Source organism: Neofelis nebulosa, chromosome 10 (assembly GCF_028018385.1).
Source record: "Neofelis nebulosa isolate mNeoNeb1 chromosome 10, mNeoNeb1.pri, whole genome shotgun sequence".
NCBI lineage: Eukaryota > Metazoa > Chordata > Mammalia > Carnivora > Felidae > Neofelis > Neofelis nebulosa.
The window spans coordinates 110,592,470-110,615,767 of NC_080791.1; the positions used below are offsets into that span (position 1 = coordinate 110,592,470).

At 44.8% G+C, this 23,298-nt stretch overlaps 1 protein-coding gene and 1 non-coding gene across 13 annotated transcripts in view; one reads left to right on the forward strand and one right to left on the reverse strand.

Annotated features, from left to right (window-relative positions):
- The window catches only part of CHKA (choline kinase alpha), a 63,414-nt gene that overhangs the window by 34,608 nt on the left and 5,508 nt on the right, over positions 1–23,298 (reverse strand). For all 12 annotated transcript variants that reach the window (XM_058689867.1, XM_058689872.1, XM_058689870.1 and 9 more), the window contains one exon: positions 2,588–2,699. In XM_058689867.1, coding sequence (XP_058545850.1) covers positions 2,588–2,699 — 112 coding nt within the window. The remainder of the gene's footprint in view (positions 1–2,587; positions 2,700–23,298) is intronic.
- On the forward strand, positions 9,514–9,620 carry LOC131489013 (U6 spliceosomal RNA). Its single transcript, XR_009250374.1, has one exon. It is a non-coding gene; the product is annotated as a U6 spliceosomal RNA (small nuclear RNA).

Consider the following 23,298-nt stretch of genomic DNA (forward strand, 5'->3'; position numbering starts at 1 on the left):
AATAAACAAACATTAAAAAAAAATATCTATTTCCAGACATTTCTATTGCATTTAAGTACTATAAGGCAGTAATTCTACACTGCCAAAATTTCAAACAGGACAAAATTTTAACTACTGACAGTGAATCTTTATTAGGGGGAAGAGACAACTGCTCAGTTCCAGGCTGTGCTGTCGGTGGCTTCTACTAAGTTACCCATCAGATAACACAGCACATTCTAGAGCTGCGCTGTCCAACATGGTAGCCACAGCTAGGTGTGACCACTGTAATTTCAATTAATTAAAATTTAAAATTCCAAGCCTTGGTCACACTTGCCACATTTTCACATGTTTGGTAGCCACGTGCGACCAGTGACCAGCAACCTAAACAGCACAGATCCCGAGCACTTCCCTCGCCCCCGTCATCGAACTGCGGCTCCAGACAGAGCACAGAACCTGGCAACTGGCTTAGCCCAGCACCTGGAAGAGTGCATAGCACACGTTTAAAACACCCTTAATTTAAGTTATAAATACAAATAAAAGCCTCATAAATCAGATTTAAACAATAGTCTATATCATACACAATTCCAGCAGCTAGTTACTAAAGTATTTTAGGGGCACCTGGGTGGCTCAGTCAGTTAAGCATCCAACTCTTGATTTCGGCTCAGGTCATGATCTCACAGCTCATGGGATCAAGCCGTGAACAGTCATGCTGTTAGTGTGGAGCCTGCTTGGGATTCTCTCTTTCCCTCTCTCTCTCTCTGCCCCTCACCCACTTCTTCTCTCTCTCTCAAAGCAAACATTTAAAAATATATACATATGTACATATATAATATACATATATATATATATATTTTTTAAAGTATTTTAAAAGTGCAGCTTGGGGCGCCTGGGTGGCTCAGTCGGTTGGGCGTCCGACTTCGGCTCAGGTCACGATCTCGCGGTCCGTGAGTCCGAGCCCCGCGTCGGGCTCTGGGCTGACGGCTCAGAGCCTGGAGCCTGCTTCCGATTCTGTGTCTCCCTCTCTCTCTGCCCCTCCCCCGTTCATGCTCTGTCTCTGTCTCAAAAATAAATAAAACGTTAAAAAAAAATTTAAAAAAAAAAAGTGCAGCTTAAATGGAAGCACACAAATAAACAGAAATGGGACATAATGGTTAGAAAATGTGAAAGTCCCCCAAAGAAAAAATGGCTACAGATTGATTTCTTTAAAAGTACCAAAAGGGGGGCACCTGGGTGGCTCAGTCGGTTGAACATCTGACTTCGGCTCAGGTCATGATCTTGTGGCTTGTGAGTTTAAGCCCCACGTTGGGCTCTGTGCTGACAGCTCGGAGCCTGGAGCCTGCTTCGGATTCTGTGTCTCCCTTTCTCTCTGCCCCTCCCCGCTCATGCTCTCTCTCTCTCAAAAATAAACAAAAATTAAGAAAAAACAAAAAAATAAAAGTACCAAAAGGACATCGACTGGGTTTTTCAAAAACTGTGCTTTGAAAGTACAACTTGATGAAATGAAAAACTCAGCTGGGTGGTCAACATTAGAACCCTGCTGCCTGTGTACTGTCAGTAAGGGGCCGGGGTCAGCTGTGTGCTCCATCACAAAGAGGCCTCAGATCTCCTTGGGTGAACACACACAACTTGAACATATCATCTGGCTTCCAACTGTCAGATCCTCAGCACTGCACAGCTTGAAAACGCCGAGGAAAAACTATCCAACGAAAAGGCTCGGTCATGTGATGACACAGAGTACCGATTTTAACTATAATATTTCTGAACGTTACAACCAAATTATTGTAGGCATGGACATAATCTGCTTATCAGATTGAATTGAGACTAGTCTCTTAAAACAATGAGAAAATTATTCCCTGTTTTATGATGATCAAAATAGGCCCTTTCAAAGAAAATTTAAATGGATATCAAAATTCTACCACAGAAATATAGCAAATGAACATCTGTGTGTATGGTCAGTAAAATGGTAAATTCAGAGTATAAATAGTAAAAAAAAAAAAAAAAAAAAAAGCCAGACATTTGGCGTCTCCTATAATCGGTTAAGACGATTCAAAAAATAAAGCACTTTAATTGAAAGTTAGATTCAATTTAGTAATATAAAAATTTAGGAAGATTAGGAGTCTAACCAATTCAAAGTTTCAAAAAAATCTCGATGGGAGGTAGTTAATAAATAGAGCTCCACTGAGATCATACTTCGTCCACTGGAACTCCCTTGTACCCGTAAAACCTTTTGGATATGTAATTTAAAACAATACCTTTTCCACATTAGAATTTTACAACCCAGGTCTCAGCTAAAAATTTCAATGTGTGGAAAATCCAAGCATCATAACCACTACTGAAGATTTAACCAACATCGTATTTCTTCTGGATATGAAGCTGAGAATATTTGTACTAGCATACTAATGAATTATAAGCAAAAACAGGAATTCAGAACATAACAGGATATAAGCAAAAAACCCAGTTGTGCAGCCGAATTAAAATAAAAGCAGTATGTAAAAAACAGTTTTAATAATACCATTCAAGTATTTAAAATCTCTTTCCAGGTAATTCAAGAGAGAGGATGAAAACTGTTCACAGGGCCCTCCCGACCCCACACAGCCGACAAACTCACCATCTTTAAAATCGCCCCGTACAGCCGCAGGAGCACTTTCCGAGGCTCGTCACCAATGGTGGCCACGGTGTCAGGTAAGGAGCACTGGAACAGCATGTTACTGAGGCCACCTCTGTTGGAAGTAAGAGGACAGTAAGCATCAGTATTTTCAAGGTCAGCTAAACCTTCTTGGGCAACTATGGATGAGAAATCGGGGTCCCACGGGAACGGTTCTCATCGAAGTCTCCATCAGCTCTTAGGATACACGCGATACCAATGACAGGCTCCACGGTTTTTAGACCAATTCAGTCCCTATTAAAAACAGGCAAATTCCCAACTTATTCTTCTTAGATTAGCGCTGGGGGGGAGTTTTGTCTAAACTGCATGTGTGCGCCTGCACACGGTCGGTGCCTCTAGGGAATGACCTGGATGGAAGAGAACCCCCTGCAGCACTGGGAATAGAGGAAATCCCAGATGCGCTCTTTCAGGCCCATGTTCTTCCATGATCCGAAATTTCCATTATATTCCCACAACGAGCAGGTTAAAATCTCAGGGCAATACTTAAACCACCTCCCCCAGGACCTTCCACTGGAAGTACCTGTAGTTTCATGTTCTTAAAAATCCCTCAACTGGGGGTACCCCGGAGGTGTCAGTCGGTTGAGTGTCTAACTCTTGACTCCGGCTCAGGTCATGATCTCACAGTTTGTGAGTTCGAGCCCCGCATCGGGCTCTGTGCTGACAGCTTGGAGCCTGGAGCCTGCTTGGGATTCTGTGTCTCCTTCTCTCTCTGCCCCTCTCCTGCTCGCGTTCTGTCTCTGTCTCTCTCTCTCACAAAAATAAACATTAAAAAAAAATTTTTTTTTTTTTGATTCGCAACGTAACTGGTCCTTGGAGCACTCAGTGGAAATGGGACATCTCAGTACCCTGAAACTTGCACTCTATGAGAGAGACAAGAAACAAGTCACAGGGGTCATTTAAAACAGGAAAGGAACTGCCTTTGGGACAACGCACCTGCCCAGGTTGGACATGATCAGGTACAGAAGCAGAAGGTTAGCGAACGGAGGAATCAAGCTCAATGAAGGAATACGAAATACAAGAAGCAACCCATCTGCAGCAGACTTCAGAGTCCCTCGGCCCTAGTTTTATCCACCTGGCAAATCTTAAGGAGCTATTCCGTAAGTACAGCCCTCTGCCGGGAGCCAGGGTAACATAAACCTCAACTGTGTTCTGGGCCTTGCCCTCAAGAAACATCCTCTCTGGCGAAGGAAGCAGACATAAAACTGTCCGAATTCAAAGTCACGGGGCAGTGCGGGAGGCTACATGCTGCAGCAACGTCCACACCTGCCTCGCAGAGGCTGCGGTATCTCGTGGCAGTCGGTGCAACTCTGGGAGGAAAAGTGACCAGCAGACCGAACCACAGTTTCTAGAAGGATATCTCCTGGTCACAGGAGTCCCCAGCTCTCTCCCTGCTCCATCCATAAAAAGCCCAGTCAAGCTACGCTCCCCAAGTGAGGCCAGAACACAAACCTAATTTACACCATCATGTGCACAATTACACAGGTATCACGAGCACACAATGACCGGGGCCGCCAAGAGCTACAAGATACGGACCAGGAGGCCGTGTGGGGCGGAAAGAGAACGGGGAGAAATTTTCATCTGGGGGTTCGTGTTGGCAGATTGACGTTAACTAGCAATTTCGGAATTTCAGCTGTGGCATTCTCCTCCCTTTCCTCGGTAAGCAAAGCCAGATTTTAGGCAGGCAGCAACGCGCCCGCCACGAAGACCGCATTTACCAGCTGCCTTTACAGGTACGTGTGCCCATGCGACCGGGTGCTGACAAATACAGCATAAGAGGAGGCGTTTGTGCGACTTGTGGAGGTCAACTTAAAACACACGCACGGGCCTTGCCCCTTTCTCCCCGTCCTTTCTCCTGCCGTCTGACACGGGAGACGGTGGTGTGTCAAGTGGTAACTGAGCTCTGGTCTCTGAGTCCATATCCACCCTGCAGTTCTCCATTGTGGTGCCGGGCTGGGGCTCCACCGGTCACAAATCTCCTTTGCCAGCTGCTCCCAGTTAGGTCCGGCCAGCGAGGGTCCTGCAGGGAGGCAGGAAGGCAGGAGGAGGGAGATGTTGCGTCTGCCGGCTCTTCTTCTCCGAGCGCGGCGGGAGCAACAGCGGAAGCCCCGCTGCTTTCGCCGACACCGGCATCACCCAGGGTACCAGCTCGCAGGCCTAGGCCCCGGCTCCGGGTGGGGGGCCCTGCAAGTTCTCAGATCCAGTAGCAGCCCAGCAGCACCCTCTCCACGGGGGCTGGGGGTTCCAGCTCCAGGGTCTCGTAACCTCAACCTCTTCCTTCTGTCCCTCAGCCCAGGGAAGGGGCTGCTTCCTGCAGTTCTGTGTGCCACTGGGTCCCATTTTTGTTTTTTGCGTTCTCCGATACCTGTTCAGCCGATTCCCAATTCCCTATATTAAATTCTCTATGTTGAAATGTCTAGTGTTGTTTCCGCTTTTCTTGCCGGGATCTCGCCAGGCACATACAGCCAGAGCTTCAGCGGTTTCTTGGATCACGTCCTAGGAATGGCAGAGTAGTTAGCTGCAAGGAACCCGCATCCCCATCAAGCCCACGGAGCTGCCACACCTGCCCAGCCTGTCCACCTTTGTGTCCCTTTACACAAAAGGGAAATAAATCTCTGTGTTAAGTCATTGTTACTCTGGGGTTTTCCGTTAGAAGCGGCTAAACCTAGTACCAACCGATCCAGCTGGTCACACATCCACTTAATCGTGTTCTCCCCATCTGGAAACTCCTTACTCTGCTAAAAACTACCTCCTTACGGTTTAAGACCAAGTTCAAAGCCCAACCTCCTCAAGAAGCTTTCCCCATCTTCCCTGCTAGCTCCTTGAAGGCAGGGGGAATATCTCTCTTCAATACTCAAGGCTAGTGACCCCAAATGGTCAGTGCTCAATAAAGCTTCTCTGAAGATGACAATAACCAACAGCACTCTTGCCCCACTGAGTGTCTCTTCTCCAACTCCCTCCTGTCATGTTCACTGTCCTACTAGGTCTAGTGGGTTAGGCGTGGCTCCCTGACTAATGAGACTGTAGGCCCCCTAAGAGACAGTCCTGGGAGAAGGCATCATGCTGCAAGAAAGACCACTGGCTTCAGAGCCAGGGCTTCAAATCCCAGTTCTGCGGCTTACTGTGGCAGCTGTGTGGTCTTGGGCACCTCGCTAAATCTCTCTGAGCCTCAGACTCACCCTTCTGGAAAAGACTTGCACTTTCTTTAGTCATTTTAAGAGCTCCATGGGGCACCTGGGTGGCTCAGTTGGTGAAGCGTCTGACTCTTGATTTTGGCTCAGGTCATGATCTCATAGTTTGTGAGTTCAAGCCCACACTGGGTTCCATGTTGACAGTGTGGAGCCTGCTGGAGATTCTCTTTCTCCCTTTCTCTACCCCTTCCCCACGTGCTTTCTCTCTCAAAATAAATACACTTAAAAAAAAGAGAGAGAGAGAGAGAGAGAGAGAGCTTCTTGGGCTGCAGTGTTCAACAGGTGAGCTCAGTTCACTCTCCCTGCAGTCCTGCAGGGTGGATGCTGATCCTGCCGCCCATTCATAGATGGGGAGACCAAACAGAGTGGGGGAGCACCAGGTGTCATGTTAAGCACATAGTAGGTGCTGTGCCAGCCGCACAATCCCAAGAGCCTTACGTCAGGATGAATCTGTACAAACTTGCATAAAACAAAGGTCTTTGTTTCCTGTGGCTGCTGTAACATACGACCACACACTTCATGGCTTAAAGCAACACAAACTTATCTTACAGTTCTGGAGTTCAGATACTAGGAAATAGGTCTTATGCGGCTAAAATCAAGATGTCGGCAGGGCTGAATATCAAAGGGATATACCACATTCCAGGAAACACATACAAAATGACTAAAAACAGATTGAGCTAGTTGAATTTCAAAGGACAGTGTTACCGGGGGGAATGAGGAATTGGATGTGTAACCTGGGGACAGAGTTTCAGACCAGGAAGACGAAAGTGTTCCTGGGATGGATAGTGGCGACGGCTGCACAACAGCGCAAGCATCCTTAATTCCACCGACCTGCACACTTGAAAATGGTTAAAAGGAGTAAATTTCACGCTGTGTATACTTCACCACAATGTTTCATTTTTTTAAAGCTTCTTTAATTTCTCCGTCCAACATGGGGCTCAAACTCACAACCCCGAGGTCAAGAGTTGCACACTCTTCCAACTGAGCCAGCCAGGCACCCCTCACAATGTTTTTAAAAAGGAATGAAGTATTGACACCTGCTATGACATAAATGAATCTTAAACACATTATGCTCAGTGAAGGGTGCCTGGGTAGTTCAGTTGGTTGAGCGTCTGACTTCAGCTCAGGCCATAATCTAGCAGTTCATGAGTTCAAGCCCCGCACTGGGCTCTGTGCTGACGACTCAGAGCCTGGAGTCTGCTTTGGATTCTGTGTCTCCCTCTCTCTCTGCCCCTCCCTGGCTCTCACTCTGTCTCTCTCAAAAATAAACATTTGAAAAAAAAAAAAACATTATGCTAGGTGAAAGAAACCAGTCACATATTATGTGATTCCATTCATACAAAATGTCCAGAACCAGGAAATTTATAGACAGAAAGTAGATCCGTGAGTGCCTCAGGCTGAAGGGGCCAGCGTTTCCTTCCAAGATGATGGAAAATGTTCTAAAATTGGCTGTGGGAGGGGCACCTGGGTGGCTCAGTCAGTTGAGCATCTGACTTCGGCTCAAGTCATGATCTCACAGTTCATGAGTTCAAGCCCCACATTAGGCACACTGCTGTCAGCAGAGAGCCCGCTTCGGATCCTCTGTCCCTCTCTCCCTGCACCCCCCCCCCGCCCCCCGCCCTGCTTGCAGTCTCTCAAAAGTGAATAAGACATTTTTTTAAAAGGTAGCTATTTTTACAAAGGACTATGGGATGACGGTTGCCCATACCTGCGAATATACCAACCGATACATATGCTTTGAATGGGTGAATTGTATGGTATGTGAACTATATGTCAATAAAGCACTTTTTGAAAAAGAAAAATGGCTTTTTTCCTATGGAATGATTTTCCCCTAACCAATTAAAAACTTGAATGTGTTTCTACAGAAACAATATTTCCCACATGTAAACAAAAGTCATATTTAAGAATTTTTTCAATATCTTATTTAACAGAAAACAATCATGAGTACCTAGGAATCTTCAAAGAATAAAGACCTCTTTTCCCAAAAAGGCAAATCAGTTGCCACCCCAGTGAGGGAAGAAGACAGACCAGGGGAACCCAAGGCTCGGACTTCCCCCAAGTGAACCTTGAAGCACACGGAAAGGTGTGGAGAGGATTGAGGGAGCCTTGACCTTTCTTCTCAACTCAGGGCAACGCCTCTAATGGGCAGCTTATCAGAACCGCCCAGCCACACAGGCTCCTGGCTACCAGGCGAGAGAACAGGCATTCCATCAGCTAAAAGCCCTCGTTTTCCTTCCTGTCACACACTCTTGAGACTTCAGTCAACAGCGGGAGCAAACAGATGAGCTACTGTTCTAAACTGTGTGACTCATTTCAAAGTTTAATCCCGTACTCCTAGAGGAGGCAGGCCAGCCAGCTGGGCCAGAAACAAGCCCACAACCTGGAAACCCTTCATCTCCTGAATTATCTGTAGCCCTGTTGCTCAATAGGCTGTAGCGGGAGGAAGTAAACCGTTGGTTATTTTGTAGTGACTAGCAAGATAAAGGAAACAAGGTCATTACCACGGATGACCTAAACTGGGAGAAACCACGTAGACAAAAACCCAGTTACCAATGGAGCCAAACAACACGACAAGAAACAAGAAGATATGTTGGGAAGATATGCCCTAGACATGGTAGCAAGACTACAACAGCCCAATGACCGTATAATTTGTCAAGATATTCTCCAAAGTAAAATCCCAGAAACCCTCCAGGCTTCAAACAAGTGGCAGAACAGCTTTCTGAGAAACGTACGTGTCATAGTCAAACTCTGGGGACACTCAAGTAAGCAAAAATATCAACTCAAACAAAACGAACACATTCATTTCGCAGTCGACACATGGAAGCGACCCACAGCAGGTAGCAACCTGGACGGCGCCGCTGGCGGGCACCCTCACCAGGCCGCGTGCCCGTAACCCATCCTGCGCGCAGGCCTCTAACACAGAGCCAACGGACCAACGGGTGGAACAAAGTGCTTAAATCAGACATTAAAATAACCATCTCAATTTCTCTTGATATACAGCTAATCAAGAAACAACTCACAACGAAGAACAGCGACTTCTCTAATGGCAGCACACGTGGAAACAAAAAGGATAGAAAAGCCACTCAGTAACAAAGCAAAGAAACCCCCACCAAGCTGAAGCCCGATGGCTAAGGGGTTTCTGTGCTAAAGAAAGTAGTTTGTGAAAACAAAGCCACACAGCAGCCCCTTTCTAGAAAGCAGCACTGTGCTGCTTCCATCACACTGGCTCTGAAGGTCGACCTCCCCACCACAAGCAATAAAGAACTCAGGTGACCTGGGCATGTTTTTAAAGACGCAGGTTTTATCAGTGTTACCGGATCAACTAAAGGAGCCTGCTTATGACGTGCAGTAAATTGTGTGCCTTTCGGATTTCAGAATTCGTGTTCCAAAAAATCTTGTTAATACGGATCTTAAAGACTCCCAAAATAAGAAATATAACAAGTTACCCAAAGTCTATCATTCGAACATGACGACTTTGAACATTCTGGGTTGTTGTTTTGTTTTTTAAGTAGGCTCCATGCCCAACATGGGGCGTGAACTCAGGATCCTGAGATCAAGAGTCACATGCTCTATCCACCGAGCCAGCCAGGCGCCCCTACACATTCTGGGTTTTTTATTTGCCATTTTCCTAAGCTCCTCTTTTCCTACTTCTTTCTTGTTATTAAAATTAGGACCACACTTGTGCTCACTTCGGCAGCACATATACTAAAATTGGAACGATACAGAGAAGATTAGCATGGCCCCTGCGCAAGGATGACACGCAAATTCGTGAAGCGTTCCATATTTTTTTAAATTTTCTTTTTGTTTCACTGGAAAGGAAAGATGCTCAGTTTTAAACGTTAAAAGTGTACAAGTTGCTTTGTTACAATAAAACTAAATGTGTAAAAAAAAAAAAAAAATTAGGACCACACTCTAATGTTCCTTTTCCATTTATATTACGAACATTTTCCATCAATTCATCATTAAAAACACAATTTTTAATCATGCATACAATTTCATCTTAAAGACCGAGCATGGGGGGCGCCTGGGTGGCGCAGTCGGTTAAGCGTCCGACTTCAGCCAGGTCACGATCTCGCGGTCCGTGAGTTCGAGCCCCGCGTCAGGCTCTGGGCTGATGGCTCGGAGCCTGGAGCCTGTTTCCGATTCTGTGTCTCCCTCTCTCTCTGCCCCTCCCCCGTTCATGCTCTGTCTCTCTCTGTCCCAAAAATAAATAAAAAAAAAAAAACGTTGAAAAAAAAAAAAAATTTAAAAAAAAAAAAAAAAAAAAAGACCGAGCATGGTTTATTTAGCCAAGGGCGGACTGCTGGAGACGGCGGGCTTCTACATAACTGTTTACTTCTATTCATAACTCTATAGTATGGACACCTGTACATCAACCTTTATGCACAATCTGACGAGACCCTTTAGTTACAGCTGGTTTTTCTGGGTCAAAGGACACTAACATCTTAAAATTCTTGCTGCCCATTGCCAAAGTATCCTACATATAAGCCACTCACTCGTCCTCGCCTGTTAGCACATCACAACTCCTGCCTCACACTCTTGACTGACTTATCAATGAAAAATTGATATATCAAAATATTACTTTCTAGAAACATCAATTTGCTAGTGAGAACTTATTTTTTTAAGGCTACAATATACATGAAGTTAACAAAGGCTATGAAAAATTTTAAAGTTAAAAAACTTGCACAGGAAATATTTGTAGGTACATCAATACAGACCAAAAAAGTTATTAAGTAAACTATAAAACATGCTGAGAGCCAGCAGCTTTATTTAAATGACTTCTTGGCAACAAGCATCAATGATTTTCCCCCAAACTGATAAATGTCAACTCATTACTCTCCCCAGAAAGCCATAAAATTAATTGCACTAACCACTGTGAGGAGACGAGAAAATCAGAAAATGTAAACTAGCAGTTAATCTAAAAATTTAGTTGACTCAGAAATGGGTCAAAGATACTATGTCACAGTAGGCAACATACTAATCAACAATTGCTTTTTTTTTATCAACAATTATTAAAAAGAACCTTGAGAAACCCTACAAAACCATTTCAAAACAGAAACCACTCCATGTAACACTAACATCTGGTACCTGATGCTATGCGCTCTCAAAGTTCCTTATGGCAAAAAACATCAACCATGCCTTCTTAGCATGAAAGGTCTTCCTGCCATAGAAGCCTACATGGCAACAGGTTCCATGTAGTCAGATACGAACCACAATATCCCCAAACACACAGGATTACTAATTCTCCTACATGTCAGCTATTCTATTACAACTCCACCTACCACAAAGAATACTCTAATGCTTGGGGCGCCTGGGTGGCTCAGTTGGTTAAGCGTCCAACTTCGGCTCAGGTCATGATCTCACAGTTTGTGGGTTCAAGCCCTGCGTCGGGCTCTGTGCTGATGGCTCGGAGCCTGGAGCCTGCTTCGGATTCTGTGTCTCCCTCTCTCTCTGCCCCTCCCCTGCTCGTGCTCTGTCTCTGTCTGTCTCAAAAATAAATAAAACATTAAAAAAAAATTTTTTTTTAATACTCTAGTGCTTTAGCACTTAAACCACACAGGTTATATAAGATTTCAATTATAAAGACCTGATCTTTAGATCACAATGTTATTTCAGGATGAAACAAAGAGAATTTTAACACCAATTCAGAATGATGGTTATTTCTGGGCAAAGGAAGGAACCTGAGGCCAATTAAGCAGAGTGTTCCAATTTGATAAAGTTCCTCTACTTTCGAATTCTTTACTACTTTCTAAATGTTTGTAATTTTTAATTAAGAGCTTATGTCACATACTTCATGGCATCTAATACACAATCAACAGCATACACTGTAACAAACTCTTCTCAAAAAATCAGTTGGCAATTTAGGGTATATATAAAACCGAGACCGTAGGTAGCAGGAAAACATGGTGCTGGTAAAGATCACAACGGGTCAAAGCAACAACAATCTTGGGTATCCTCTCAATCACAAGGGAGAATATCTGTTGGGGTCTATGGAGATTCTCTTTGACAGAGGCTTCAAAAGATCAGTGACATCTTCAAAAGGTTAAATATCAAGTCACCACCTGACCCAGCCATTCCACTCCTAAGACATATACACCCAAAAGAACTGAAAACATGTCCTCACAAAAACTGTCCGCGATGTCCCCAATAGCCAAAAAATGGAAAAACTCGAATGTCTACCCACTGATGAATGAATAAACGAGCTGTGGAATATCATGCAACAGAATATTGTTCAACCACAAAAAGGAACAAAGTACTGATACATGCTACAACATGAACAAACACTGAAAACATTATACTAAGTGAAAGAAACGGTCACAAAGTCCACACATGTTGTAGGACCCTACCTGTCCATAAGATGTTAAATAGATTAGTGGTTGTCAGGAGCTAAGAAGGGGAGCATGGAGAGAGACTGCTATAATGGTACGGGATTTATTTCCGGGGTGATGAAAATGTTCTGAAAACACAGTGGTGACTGAACCCTTTAAAAATACTAAAAACCACTGAACTGTGCAATTTAAAAGGGTGCACTTTATGGTATCCTAATAAAGCTGTTATTTTTCTCTTTAAACCAGTGATAACCAACTTGCCTTAAGTAGTTCACTGTGGACTGAACATTCATGGATTTATCTGAACCATCCTCTTAATATTAAACTTCGGTGTCTTAACTACGGCCACCGTCATTTGGTTAAAATCTGCTCCCAACGACTGAACACTTGCAGTGGAACTGGAAGACCCTAAGAGCAATCAAGCTCTGGTTTTCGGATCTGGAAAAAGAAACATCAGTAAGAGCTGCAGAATGAGAAAGTTACCCAGTTTCTGGAAACCTCTCCACGGCTGTTCTGAGTCCCAGCTTCACATGTCCATTCTTACTCTTGCCCCACCACTGCCACCAGGGGTCCTTTCCTCTCTGGTCCTGGCCAGATACTTCTTTTCTCCTCCCCACAGATCTTTTTTGCCACTTTTCCTTCCTCCCTTCAAGTCTGAGGCCAGTAGGAGAGGACTCTCACACAGACACAGAACCCACCACCTTCTCTTCTCCCCCTCTCCCACTGCCGGGGTTCCACCATCCTGGCACCCAGGACACTGTAAAAACAGTCAAGAGAAACATTCCAGAATAAAGTCCAGGGAATGGAAGTTTGCTAACACCCACCACTCTTGCCCTTTGCCCTCCTCCTACAGACTCCCATGCTGTCCACACTCTCCTGGCTTTTCAAAGTCTTCAACTTCTGCCTTAGTAGCTATGGCCGTCTCCCCCCGAGGGGGCTTCCGCAGCACATCATCCTGAATTCCGCCACTGAGCCAGCTGGCCAAATGCAAAGGCAGGAAAAGGAAGAGAGTCAGACAGGAAGACTCAGAAAAGACGGCATTTTCAATAGCACATGGGCAGGGAAAAGTCAAACTACAACCATTACTTTAGGCATGAGTTGCCTGCCCACTGATCATACACACGCCCTGCAGAACCCTAGGCTTCTTTATTCACAGTCCACAAATGGACAAAGGGCCACCCATACACCAGATCTGTCTGCAGTTTTCATTAGTGACGTGGGGTCCCTGAAGAGGGTCAGAGACACCTGCAAGATTCTTGGGCTTACCCACATGCCCCTGCTCTCAATGTACACAAATGTCACCTGGTCCCGACTGTCACAGGATGTGCGCCCGCACAGGTTTCTAACGCTCAGGCGTATCTGATTGGATGTGAGGGTGGCAATATCTTTTGGTTATTACCGATCTCAAACACAGGACGGACACACTCACGGTCATCCGGAGTCCTTGGATACCTGCGCACATACCTGACAAGCAACGGGTGCTGTCATACGGAGCCACTGATCACAAAAAAGCCGGGCAATAACAGGGACAGGAGAACATAACCTCCTGCCAAAACTGAAGCGCGTATCTGAGTGAATATTAGAAAGAACCATCACAGTGTGTGGGAACTACAATGGGAAGGAGACTAGAAGATCAGACAGGAGGCTGATTATTCACACCATTAATTAACACTTTCACTTCCGGCAAACTACTCAACCTCTCTGGGACCCCGGGGCTAAGAACACCTCTCTCCTAGGACCGCTACCCAGATTAACTGAGATGAATGTGATCAATATAGTATCTGGCAATAGTAGGCACTTCATACATGCAATCTTTTTATTAGAATATTACCTTAGAAAACAGAAGCTCTGGTATTTGAACTATCATGAAAATATCAGAATAATATTTAAGTTAAAATACAACATCATGGGGCGCCTGGGTGGCGCAGTCGGTTAAGCGTCCGACTTCAGCCAGGTCACGATCTCGCGGTCCGTGAGTTCGAGCCCCGCGTCAGGCTCTGGGCTGACGGCTCGGAGCCTGGAGCCTGTTTCGGATTCTGTGTCTCCCTCTCTCTCTGCCCCTCCCCCGTTCATGCTCTGTCTCTCTCTGTCCCAAAAATAAATAAAAAACGTTGAAAAAAAAAATTAAAAAATAAAATAAAATAAAATACAACATCATGTCCCTACTTAAAAGAATAAGACAGCTCAATAAATACCAATATAAAACGATCTCTGAGATATAGTGCTGCTCTCAGCACACAAAAAAAAGGTGATCTATTGTAAGTTCACATTTTTTTTTATTGTAAGTTTTAAAGAGGAGGAGGAGGCTACATATTCGTAGCCCCCCTGCACACTGCCTGGCCCAGAGCAGCTCTCAATATTTGTTGAAAGAATGAAATATACTAACACATGCGAAGCATCTCTCTGGAAGAATGTTTAAGAACCTAAGAACGTTGCTTGCCTCTAGAGAGGAGCACTGGGGCCAGAGGTGACAGAAAGAATTACGGCACACCCCTTCATGTCTGAATTTGAAAACCAGTACGCAGATTACCTACTCAAAAAAAAAATTTTTTTTAACAACATGAACAAAAATAACCCTTGTTCTTTCCCATTGTCTCCTGTAATCACTTCACAAAGAAAAGGAATGCTCAGGGAGGGAGCTAGCCCACTTGATTGAACTTCCTGGTTAATCGTCAAGTAGGTACGAAGAAGTATCATCCTAACCACAAGACAATTACAGGTTAACGGAACATTCTTGTTGAAAATCTAAAATTCCTTCATACCTCCCTCCATGCCTGCCTTAAATATAACTTGCAAATATGATGTAGCTATTAATGATCTGAGCCCCTTGCTGATCTAAACATGAAATATCACTGCAGAACTAGAGAGGCAAGAACAACAAGGGAACTCAGACCTGAGTGGCTTCCAAAGCACAACAGGGAATGTTTTTAACTCTTAGATAATCTTGCATCTTCTTACTTTTACATTTTCTTTTAAAAGAATGAGATAAACAAGTCACCGAAATGAAAAGTACAGCAGAGAATACAGAGTCAATAATATTATAATAACATTTTTTAGTGACAGATGGAGACCACATCTATCATGGTGAGCACTGAATAATGTGCACAATTGTTGAATCTTCTGTTGTACACCTGAAACTAATATAACCCTGTATGTTAATTATACTTCAATAAAAAATAAAACTTTCTCATAAAAGACAAGAGTATTAAAGCAGAAGAACCCAGAGATACCATTTAAACCATAACTTCTCAAACTCTCCCATCAAAGTGTTTCGAATGCCAGGTAAGAAACACGTTTGCTTTCTCCTAAGTGCAAACTTTTATATACATATCCAGGCAGCATTTTCTCTTCTGCTCCATAATATACCATTTTTCTGTTTTAACAAACAGAGCTGGTCAATGCGAACTACTCTCTGAATCTGTTAATACAATTAGCTTTCTGGGGAGATTTATAAGATTACACGGTGGCCGGAGTACTAACATAGGTATTCTAGTTTGATAAGCACAAATCTAACCCTTTACTTGATTTTATGGACAAGAGAGTAGTTAAAAAAAAAAAAAAAAAAAAAAAAAAAGAATAAGGAAAATTTTCAGTAAATTGGGCCCCAGCTCATCGAGCTTTTACTGCAAACTTCGTGCCTCAAGTCACATAACAGATAATATTCTGGGTGCTTTTCAGGATTGTTATGCCCAGGCCTCCTTTTCAGCCCTGCATTTCCTGATGGCCTTTAACACAGCCTAAATGTTTTTTATCCATTATCTATGATAAGAGCTCATCTGCTTCTTGATTAATTTTCCAACCCTCAACTTCAGAGAACTAGATATTCTTCTCCCCCAACTTGTCTCCATTGTTCCAGAGCTGGTAGCACACCCCTTTCCAACAGAAGTCTAGGCTGCTAGACAGTAAAGCAGCTCAGGGAGATTTATACGTTACCTACACCCCGGGGCAAGTCCGCAAAACCCCAAAACCCGGCAGTGCACAAAAGAAATCAAGTTCCTCTTAATTTGCTACTAGGCCCTCACCATTCGAGGCTACTCTAACATGTAGCCATAAAGCACAATTAATTCCCAGACGTAATATACTGGCAAAGTGTAAATCGTCAAGGAAGGGGAGAGAAAATGGACACTTCTCCACTACGAGGTAAATGAGACAAGGCCACTGACGTCACCATTTGGGGCACAGCTGTTTTTCACCTGGGAGGCCAGCGGTGGCCGAAGTGCTCCCCTTTGAAACACAGGGAACAAGTCGCTTGAAGCGACCCCACCATAAGAAGAGGAAGCAAAGGAAGGCGGCTACTGCTGCCACAGCTGGAAAGTTACCCCTCTGCTTTCTCCTGTCCGGACCGTCACGTGGGACAGGACAGTGCTGCCCGTAAGCTCCTCACCCCCTCTCCCGGCATAAAGTCACAGGAGCGAGCTGTCATCTTGGTTCCACAGCACAAACAGAGGAAACAAAGGCACTTCGCAAATCTGCCCAGACTGTCCGCCCACCTTGCCCAAAGCATCCATCAGCCGTTGGCCACGAAAACTGTTATGCAATTTTGGTTGCTCTGTAAAGTTCACACAGCGTGTTAAACACACTCTACGTGTGAAAGGAAGTCAAGGGGTGTCTGCACGTGACTCGTGATGTCACAATTGTGAGTTCGAGCCCCACACTGGGTGTAGAAATTACTTAAAATAATAAAATGGAGGAGGAGGAGGGAGGGGGGAGGAGGGGAAGAAGAGAAAGAAGAGGAGGAGGAGGAGGAGGAGGAGGAGGAGGAGGAGGAAGGGGCCCCTGGGTGGCTCAGTTGGTGGCTCACCAATTCTTGGTGTGGCTCAGGTCATGATCTCACAGTTCATGGGTTCAAGCCCATGTTAGGCTCTGCACTAACAATGCGGAGACTGCTTGGGACCCTCTCTCCCTCTCTCTCTCTCTCTCTCTCTCTCTCTCCCTGCTCCTGCTCACTCACTCTTTCTCTTTTTCAAAATAAATAAACATCTAAAAAAAAAAAGGAGAAATCATAAACAAAATTGTTAATAAAAATAAATAAAAGGAAGACAGACTGGAGTCAATGAGATCATCAAAACTTTCTCAGCCCCAGGAAAAAAGCTTAACAGTCCAGTAGATGTGATTTATTTGGGCTGCATCATGTGACCCACTTTAACACATCAGCATCAGGAAGCTGGCATACACAGTACAGATTTGGGCACTTGGCGAATGTCACATCCCGAGATTCAAGTACCAGTTTGTAGGTTAAGAAGTAGCTGGGGAGGGGCGCCTGGGTGGCTCAGTCGGTTGTGTGTCCGACTTCAGCTCAGGTCAGGATCTCACACTCTGTGAGTTTGAGTCCCGCGTCGGGCTCTGTGCTGACAGCTCAGAGCCTGAAGCCTGCTTCAGGTTCTGTGTCTCCCCCTTTCTCTGCCCCTCCCCTACTCATGCTCTGTCTTTGTCTCAAAAATGAATAAAAATTTAAAAAAAATTTTTTTAAAAAGAAGCAGTTGGGAGATTTTGCTGAAGAACAAATTTTAACTACAAGTTATAAGGCAAACATATAAGAGAGAGCTTCTGAGCTAGTCTCTGCATTTGCATCTACTCTTTATGCTACAGAGTGCATTTCTCTAAAATTTTGGAGTATAATCACTTCGCTAGATAGGGTTTATTGTGTAATACAGCTTTTATTTTAGGAACACGTTTTTAAACAGTTTTAAAACTGGCTTGCATCCTTTATTTGTAGACTTAGCAGGTCTCAAAGAGGTCACTTAATTCCTATTTTATTCCACAGCAGTCTAAGCAGGAAAATTCCATGCTATAGTGATACAACTTAGTGGAGTGCCCAAAGTCTTGAAATATGACATTCCTAATGTCAAACATCTACATACCTTTTTTTCCCAATTTTTCAACAGCCATTTTTTTAAGTTTTTATTTTTTATTTTTATTTTTTCAGTAGGCTCTAAGCTCAGCATGGAGACCAGCACGGGGCTGGAACTCATACCCGTGAGATCAAGACTTGAGCGGAGATCAAGATTTGGATGCTTCACCAACTGAGCCACCCGGGCGCCCTTTTTTTCTTCTTCATTTTTTTTTAGTAATCCCTACACTCAACGCAGGGCTTGAATTTACAGCCCTGAAGTCAAGGGTTTCCGTAGTGTAGTGGTTATCACGTTCGCCTGGCAACCCTGAAGTCAAGAGCCAGCCAGGCACCCCTATTTTTTTCCGATCTTTAAATTGTGATAAAATACACGTATCAATTTACCACCTTAACCGTTTTTAAGTGCACAGTTCAGTGGCATTAAGTGTATTCACACTGTTTTTGCAAACACCACCACCATTTGTCTCCACAACTCTTTTTATCTTGCAAAACTGAAACTGAGCCATTGGGCACTAGCGCTCCATTCTCCCCGCCCCCCGCCCCCGGCCACCACCATCTACTCTGTGTGTATGAATATGACTACGCTAGAGGTCTCACAGAAGTCGCATCGTACAATACAGGTCTTTTTTGTGACTGGCAAGCATTTCACTTAGCATGTCCTCAAGGTTAATCCCTGCGGTAGCATGTGTCAGAACCTCCTTCTTTTCGGGGCGCCTGGGCGGCTCGGTTGGTTGAGTGTCCAACTCTTCATTTAGGCTCAGGTCACGATCCCAGGGTCATGGGATCAAACTCAGTATGGAGCCTGCTTAAGCTTCTCTCTCTCCCTCTGCCCTTCTCCCGGCTCGAGTGCGCGCTTTCTCTCAAATTAAAAAAAAAGACTCTCTTTAAGGTTAACAAATATTCCATTGTACGTAAATGGGACATTTTGCTAATCCATTCATCCATCAAAAACATCTGTATATCTTTAATTGTTTGGAAAAGGATTCATATTCAGGTGTATCAGCTCAATGTTCAGGGAATGATCAACCCAAGAACCCGCCTACTCCAGGGAAATCTTGAACAAAAGATTTTCACCTGCTAAACTAAGATGGGGAGTTATCTGATCCACACCTAACCAACCGTATTTTGCTAAAAAGCAAAAAAGTTCCTCAAATGTCTGCAAATTATCCACAAGTAACTGGGCGTCAGGTCCAGCGCGCGGACTCAGTCTCCTTGGGGCTCGCTGCCTGGAAACAAAAGGTTTCACTTTTTCTCAAAGTCAAATGACTGGGGGGCAAGGGGGGGGGGGAATTCAAACACAACCACTATCTCCACAGAGAAAGGACTGGCAAGAACAAAGGACTGGATACATAGAAAATAGAAGACAGTGAAATACCAAAACAGCCAATGAATTTGGAGCACAAACGGAATAAGGAAAAAAAAGGGGGGGGGGTGGATTTTTGCAAAACTTCTTCTGACCATCTAAAACTCAACTTGAAATAATCATAGCTCAGGTGGAGGGGAAAAAAAACAAAACAAAACTAGAGTGAAATGCCAGCATCAGTGTGTGGTAATCAGGAACAGATGCCTTAACCCCGAGCCTGGAGGCAGAGTTAAGAGAACAGCCTTTGACCTTGGTGAGCTGCTGGCTCCCAGACAGCTGTGTGGCCTTGGGCAAGTTACTCGATGCCTTTTAAGCCTGTCTTCTCACCATAAAATGATGCAGGAGCATCTGATAGGGGTTTTTGTGACGATCAGGTAATGCCAGCTGCTCACCAGGAGCAATGGTGAAGCAAAGGTGCATGTGTTAAGAGTGGGCCAAACGGACAAAAGAGGAGAGCTGGTCTTCGGTCCCGTATTCCAAGGGCTGTTCAACCTTGGCACTGTTGACACTTGGGGTCTGAGAATCCTCTGCTGGAGGAAGAGGAGGGGTTGTCCTTTGTACTGTAAGATGGTTAGTGGTATCCCTGCTCTCCACCCACTACATCCCCTTAGTGCCACCACCACAACCACCACCCAATCGTGGTAATCCACATGTCCCACAGAAAGGGTTCCTAAAACACCGATTTTTTTTTTAAGTTTACTTATTCATTGTGAGAAAGACAGCAGACAGAGGAGGGGCAGAGAGAAAGGGAGAGCGAGAGAATCCCAAGCGGGCACCGCACTGTCAGTGCAGAGCCCGACGTGGGGCTCGAACCCACGAACCGTGAGATCGTGAACTGAGCCGAAACCAAGAGTCAGATGCTTAACTGACTGAGCCACCCAGGCACCCCCCCCCCAAAATACCCATTTCAAGCCACTATTCTTTTTTTTTTTTTTTTTTAACCTTTATTGCTTTTTGAGACAGAGAGAGAGCATGAACAGGGGAGGTTCAGAGAGAGAGGGAGACACAGAATCCGAAACAGGCTCCAGGCTCTGAGCCGTCAGCCCAGAGCCCGACGCGGGGCTCGAACTCACGGACCGCGAGATCGTGACCTGAGCCGAAGTCGGCCGCTCAACCGACTGAGCCACCCAGGCGCCCCTCAAGCCACTATTCTTAGCATCCTTGGAAGGCAGCATGCTTCTTCCTGCTCTTCTCACCAGAGAGGTTCTTGCACCTTTCAGAGTTCAGGGGTGCTGCCACTTTCTCCACAAAGGGCTCCCGCCATCACTCCTAGCTCACATGGACCTCCCAGGCCTTATTGTCTTGCTGTTTCATCATCAGCCCCTGGGTCACTGGGACACTGGACAGGAAAAGCACCGGCCACAGTGAGATGTGTAAATATGTTATGAATGACAAGGAGCGGCGCCTGGCTGGCTCGGTCAGTAGAATGTACAACTCTTGACCTCGGGGGTTGTGAGTGTGAGCCCCAGGTTGGGTACAGAGCTTGCTTACACACATACATAACTTATGAAAGACATGTACTGTACAACCTCGTTGTGGATACCAAACAGACCCCTGAAAAGCTAAAGACAAGGGCTGTCCAAGGGCAGGACAAGATTCTCCGCCAGCTGATAGAGGATGGTGAGATAGTGGAGGGGGCTAGGCTGGCTGCCAGGGTTCCACTAAAGGGAAAAACCCAGAAGGAGAACACGGGCATCGGTGTCAGAGCTGGACAAGCTAAGAGGCTAGACTGGAAAAAAAAAAAAAAAAAAAAAAAAATCCTGGAACTAATAAGAATTATAGCAAGGTTGCAGGATACAACGTTAACATAAAAGTCAATCACTGTCCCCTATACTAGCAATGAACAAGTACAAATTAAAATCAAAAACCTATTCTCACATACATCAGCAACCAAAAAATGAAACATTGAAGTATAAATGTAACAAAATACCAACAAGATCTATAAGAAGAAAAATACAAACCTCTAATGAAAAATATCAAAGAACTAAATAAAATGAAGAAATATCCCATGCCCATGGATAGGAAGACTCAATATTGCCAAGATGTCAATTCTTCCCTACTTGTGTAGATCCAACAAATCCCAATCAAAATCCCAATGTTGGCAAACTGACTCTGGAGTTTACATGGAGGGGCGAAACACCCAGAATAGCCAATCTGGTATTAAAAGAGGAGAACAAAGTCAGAGGACTGACACTACCTGACTTCAAGACTTACTACAAAGCTGCATAATCAGGACTGTGTGGTGTTGGCAAAACAATGGACAAACAGATCGATGGAACAGATTGCACAGCCCAGAAATAGATCCACATAAATACAGTCCACTGATCTTGACAAAGAGCAAAGGCAATTTAGTAGGGAAAGGACAGTCTTAACAAATGGTGCTGGAGTGACTAGACATTCACATTTAAAAAATGAAATCTAGACACAGACCTTACATCCTTCCCCAAAGGTAACACAAAATGGATCCTAGATGTAAATGTAAAATGCAAAACGACAAACCAGACTATAACAGGAAATCACCTAAACAACCCTGTTATGGTGATTACATCTTAGATACGACACCAAAGGCATGATCCATGAAAGAAATAATTGATAAGCTGGACTTCATTAAAATTTAAAACTTCTCCGCAAAAGACGTCATTCAAGAAAATAAGACGACAACCACAAACTGGAAGAAAATACCTGCAAAAGACACACACATGACTATCGGCCAAAAGATACAAAGAACCCTTTGATCACGACAATAAGGAGATAAACAGCTCAACTTAAAAAAATGGGCAAAAACCCTAAACACACGCCTCACCAGAGAAGACAGGCAGAGGACAAGAAAGCATATACATCACATGTCCTTAGGGAATTGCAAATTAAAACCACAAGACACCAGCTCACACCTATTAGAATGGCCCAAATCTAGACCACTGACCCCGAATGCAGGCAAGGGTGCGGAGCGACAGGAGCTCTCGCTCACAGCTGGCGGGACACGACGGAGCAGCAGCCCTGGAGATCAGACCAGCAGTATCTTTTTTTTTTTTTTTTTTTTGATGTTTTTATTTATTTTTGAGACAGAGAGAGACAGAGCATGAACAGGGGAAGGGCAGAGAGAGGGGGACACACAGAATCCGAAACAGGCCCCCAGGCTCTGAGCTGTCAGCACACAGCCCGACACGGGGCTCTAACTCACAAGCTGTGAGATCATGACCTGAGCTGAAGTCAGAAGCTTAACCGACTGAGCCACCCAGGTGCCCCAGACCAGCAGTATCTTAACAAAACGAAACATGCTCTTACCCCACGAGCTAGCAACCGCACCCCTTCATATTTACTCAAAAGAGGAGAAAGCTGATGTCCGCACAGAAAGCTGCACATGGATATTTACAGCAGCTTTCTTCCTAACTGCTGAAACTTAGAGGCAACCAAGGTGTCCCGCAGTAGGTAAACGGACAGACCGTAGTCCATCCGGATGAAATAGTGTTCAGTACTACAACGACCCACACTATCAAGCCACGAAGGAGACTTTTAAATGCAGGCTGTTAAGTGAAAGAAGCCAATCGAAAGGCTACATACTTCGTGCTTCCCATCATTCGACATCTGAGAAAAGGGGTTGGGAGGAGAGAGGGGTAAATAAACAGGCAGAGGACAGAGGACTTTCAGGGCACAGAAGCTACTCTGCAGGTTGCTACGACGGTGGAAATGCGTCATCATACATTTCTCCAAACCCACAGAATGCACAACACTGGAAGTGAACCTTAGCGTAAAGTAAATCATGGACTTTGAGTGACGGTGATGTGTTGATGTAGGTTCACGGATTTTAACAAATGTACCACTCTGGTGTGTGGGGCGGGGGGCGATGTCAACAGTGATGGGGGTTTTGGTGGGGTGGGGGACTGGAGTATATGGGAACTCTCGGTACTTTCTGCTCAGTTTGG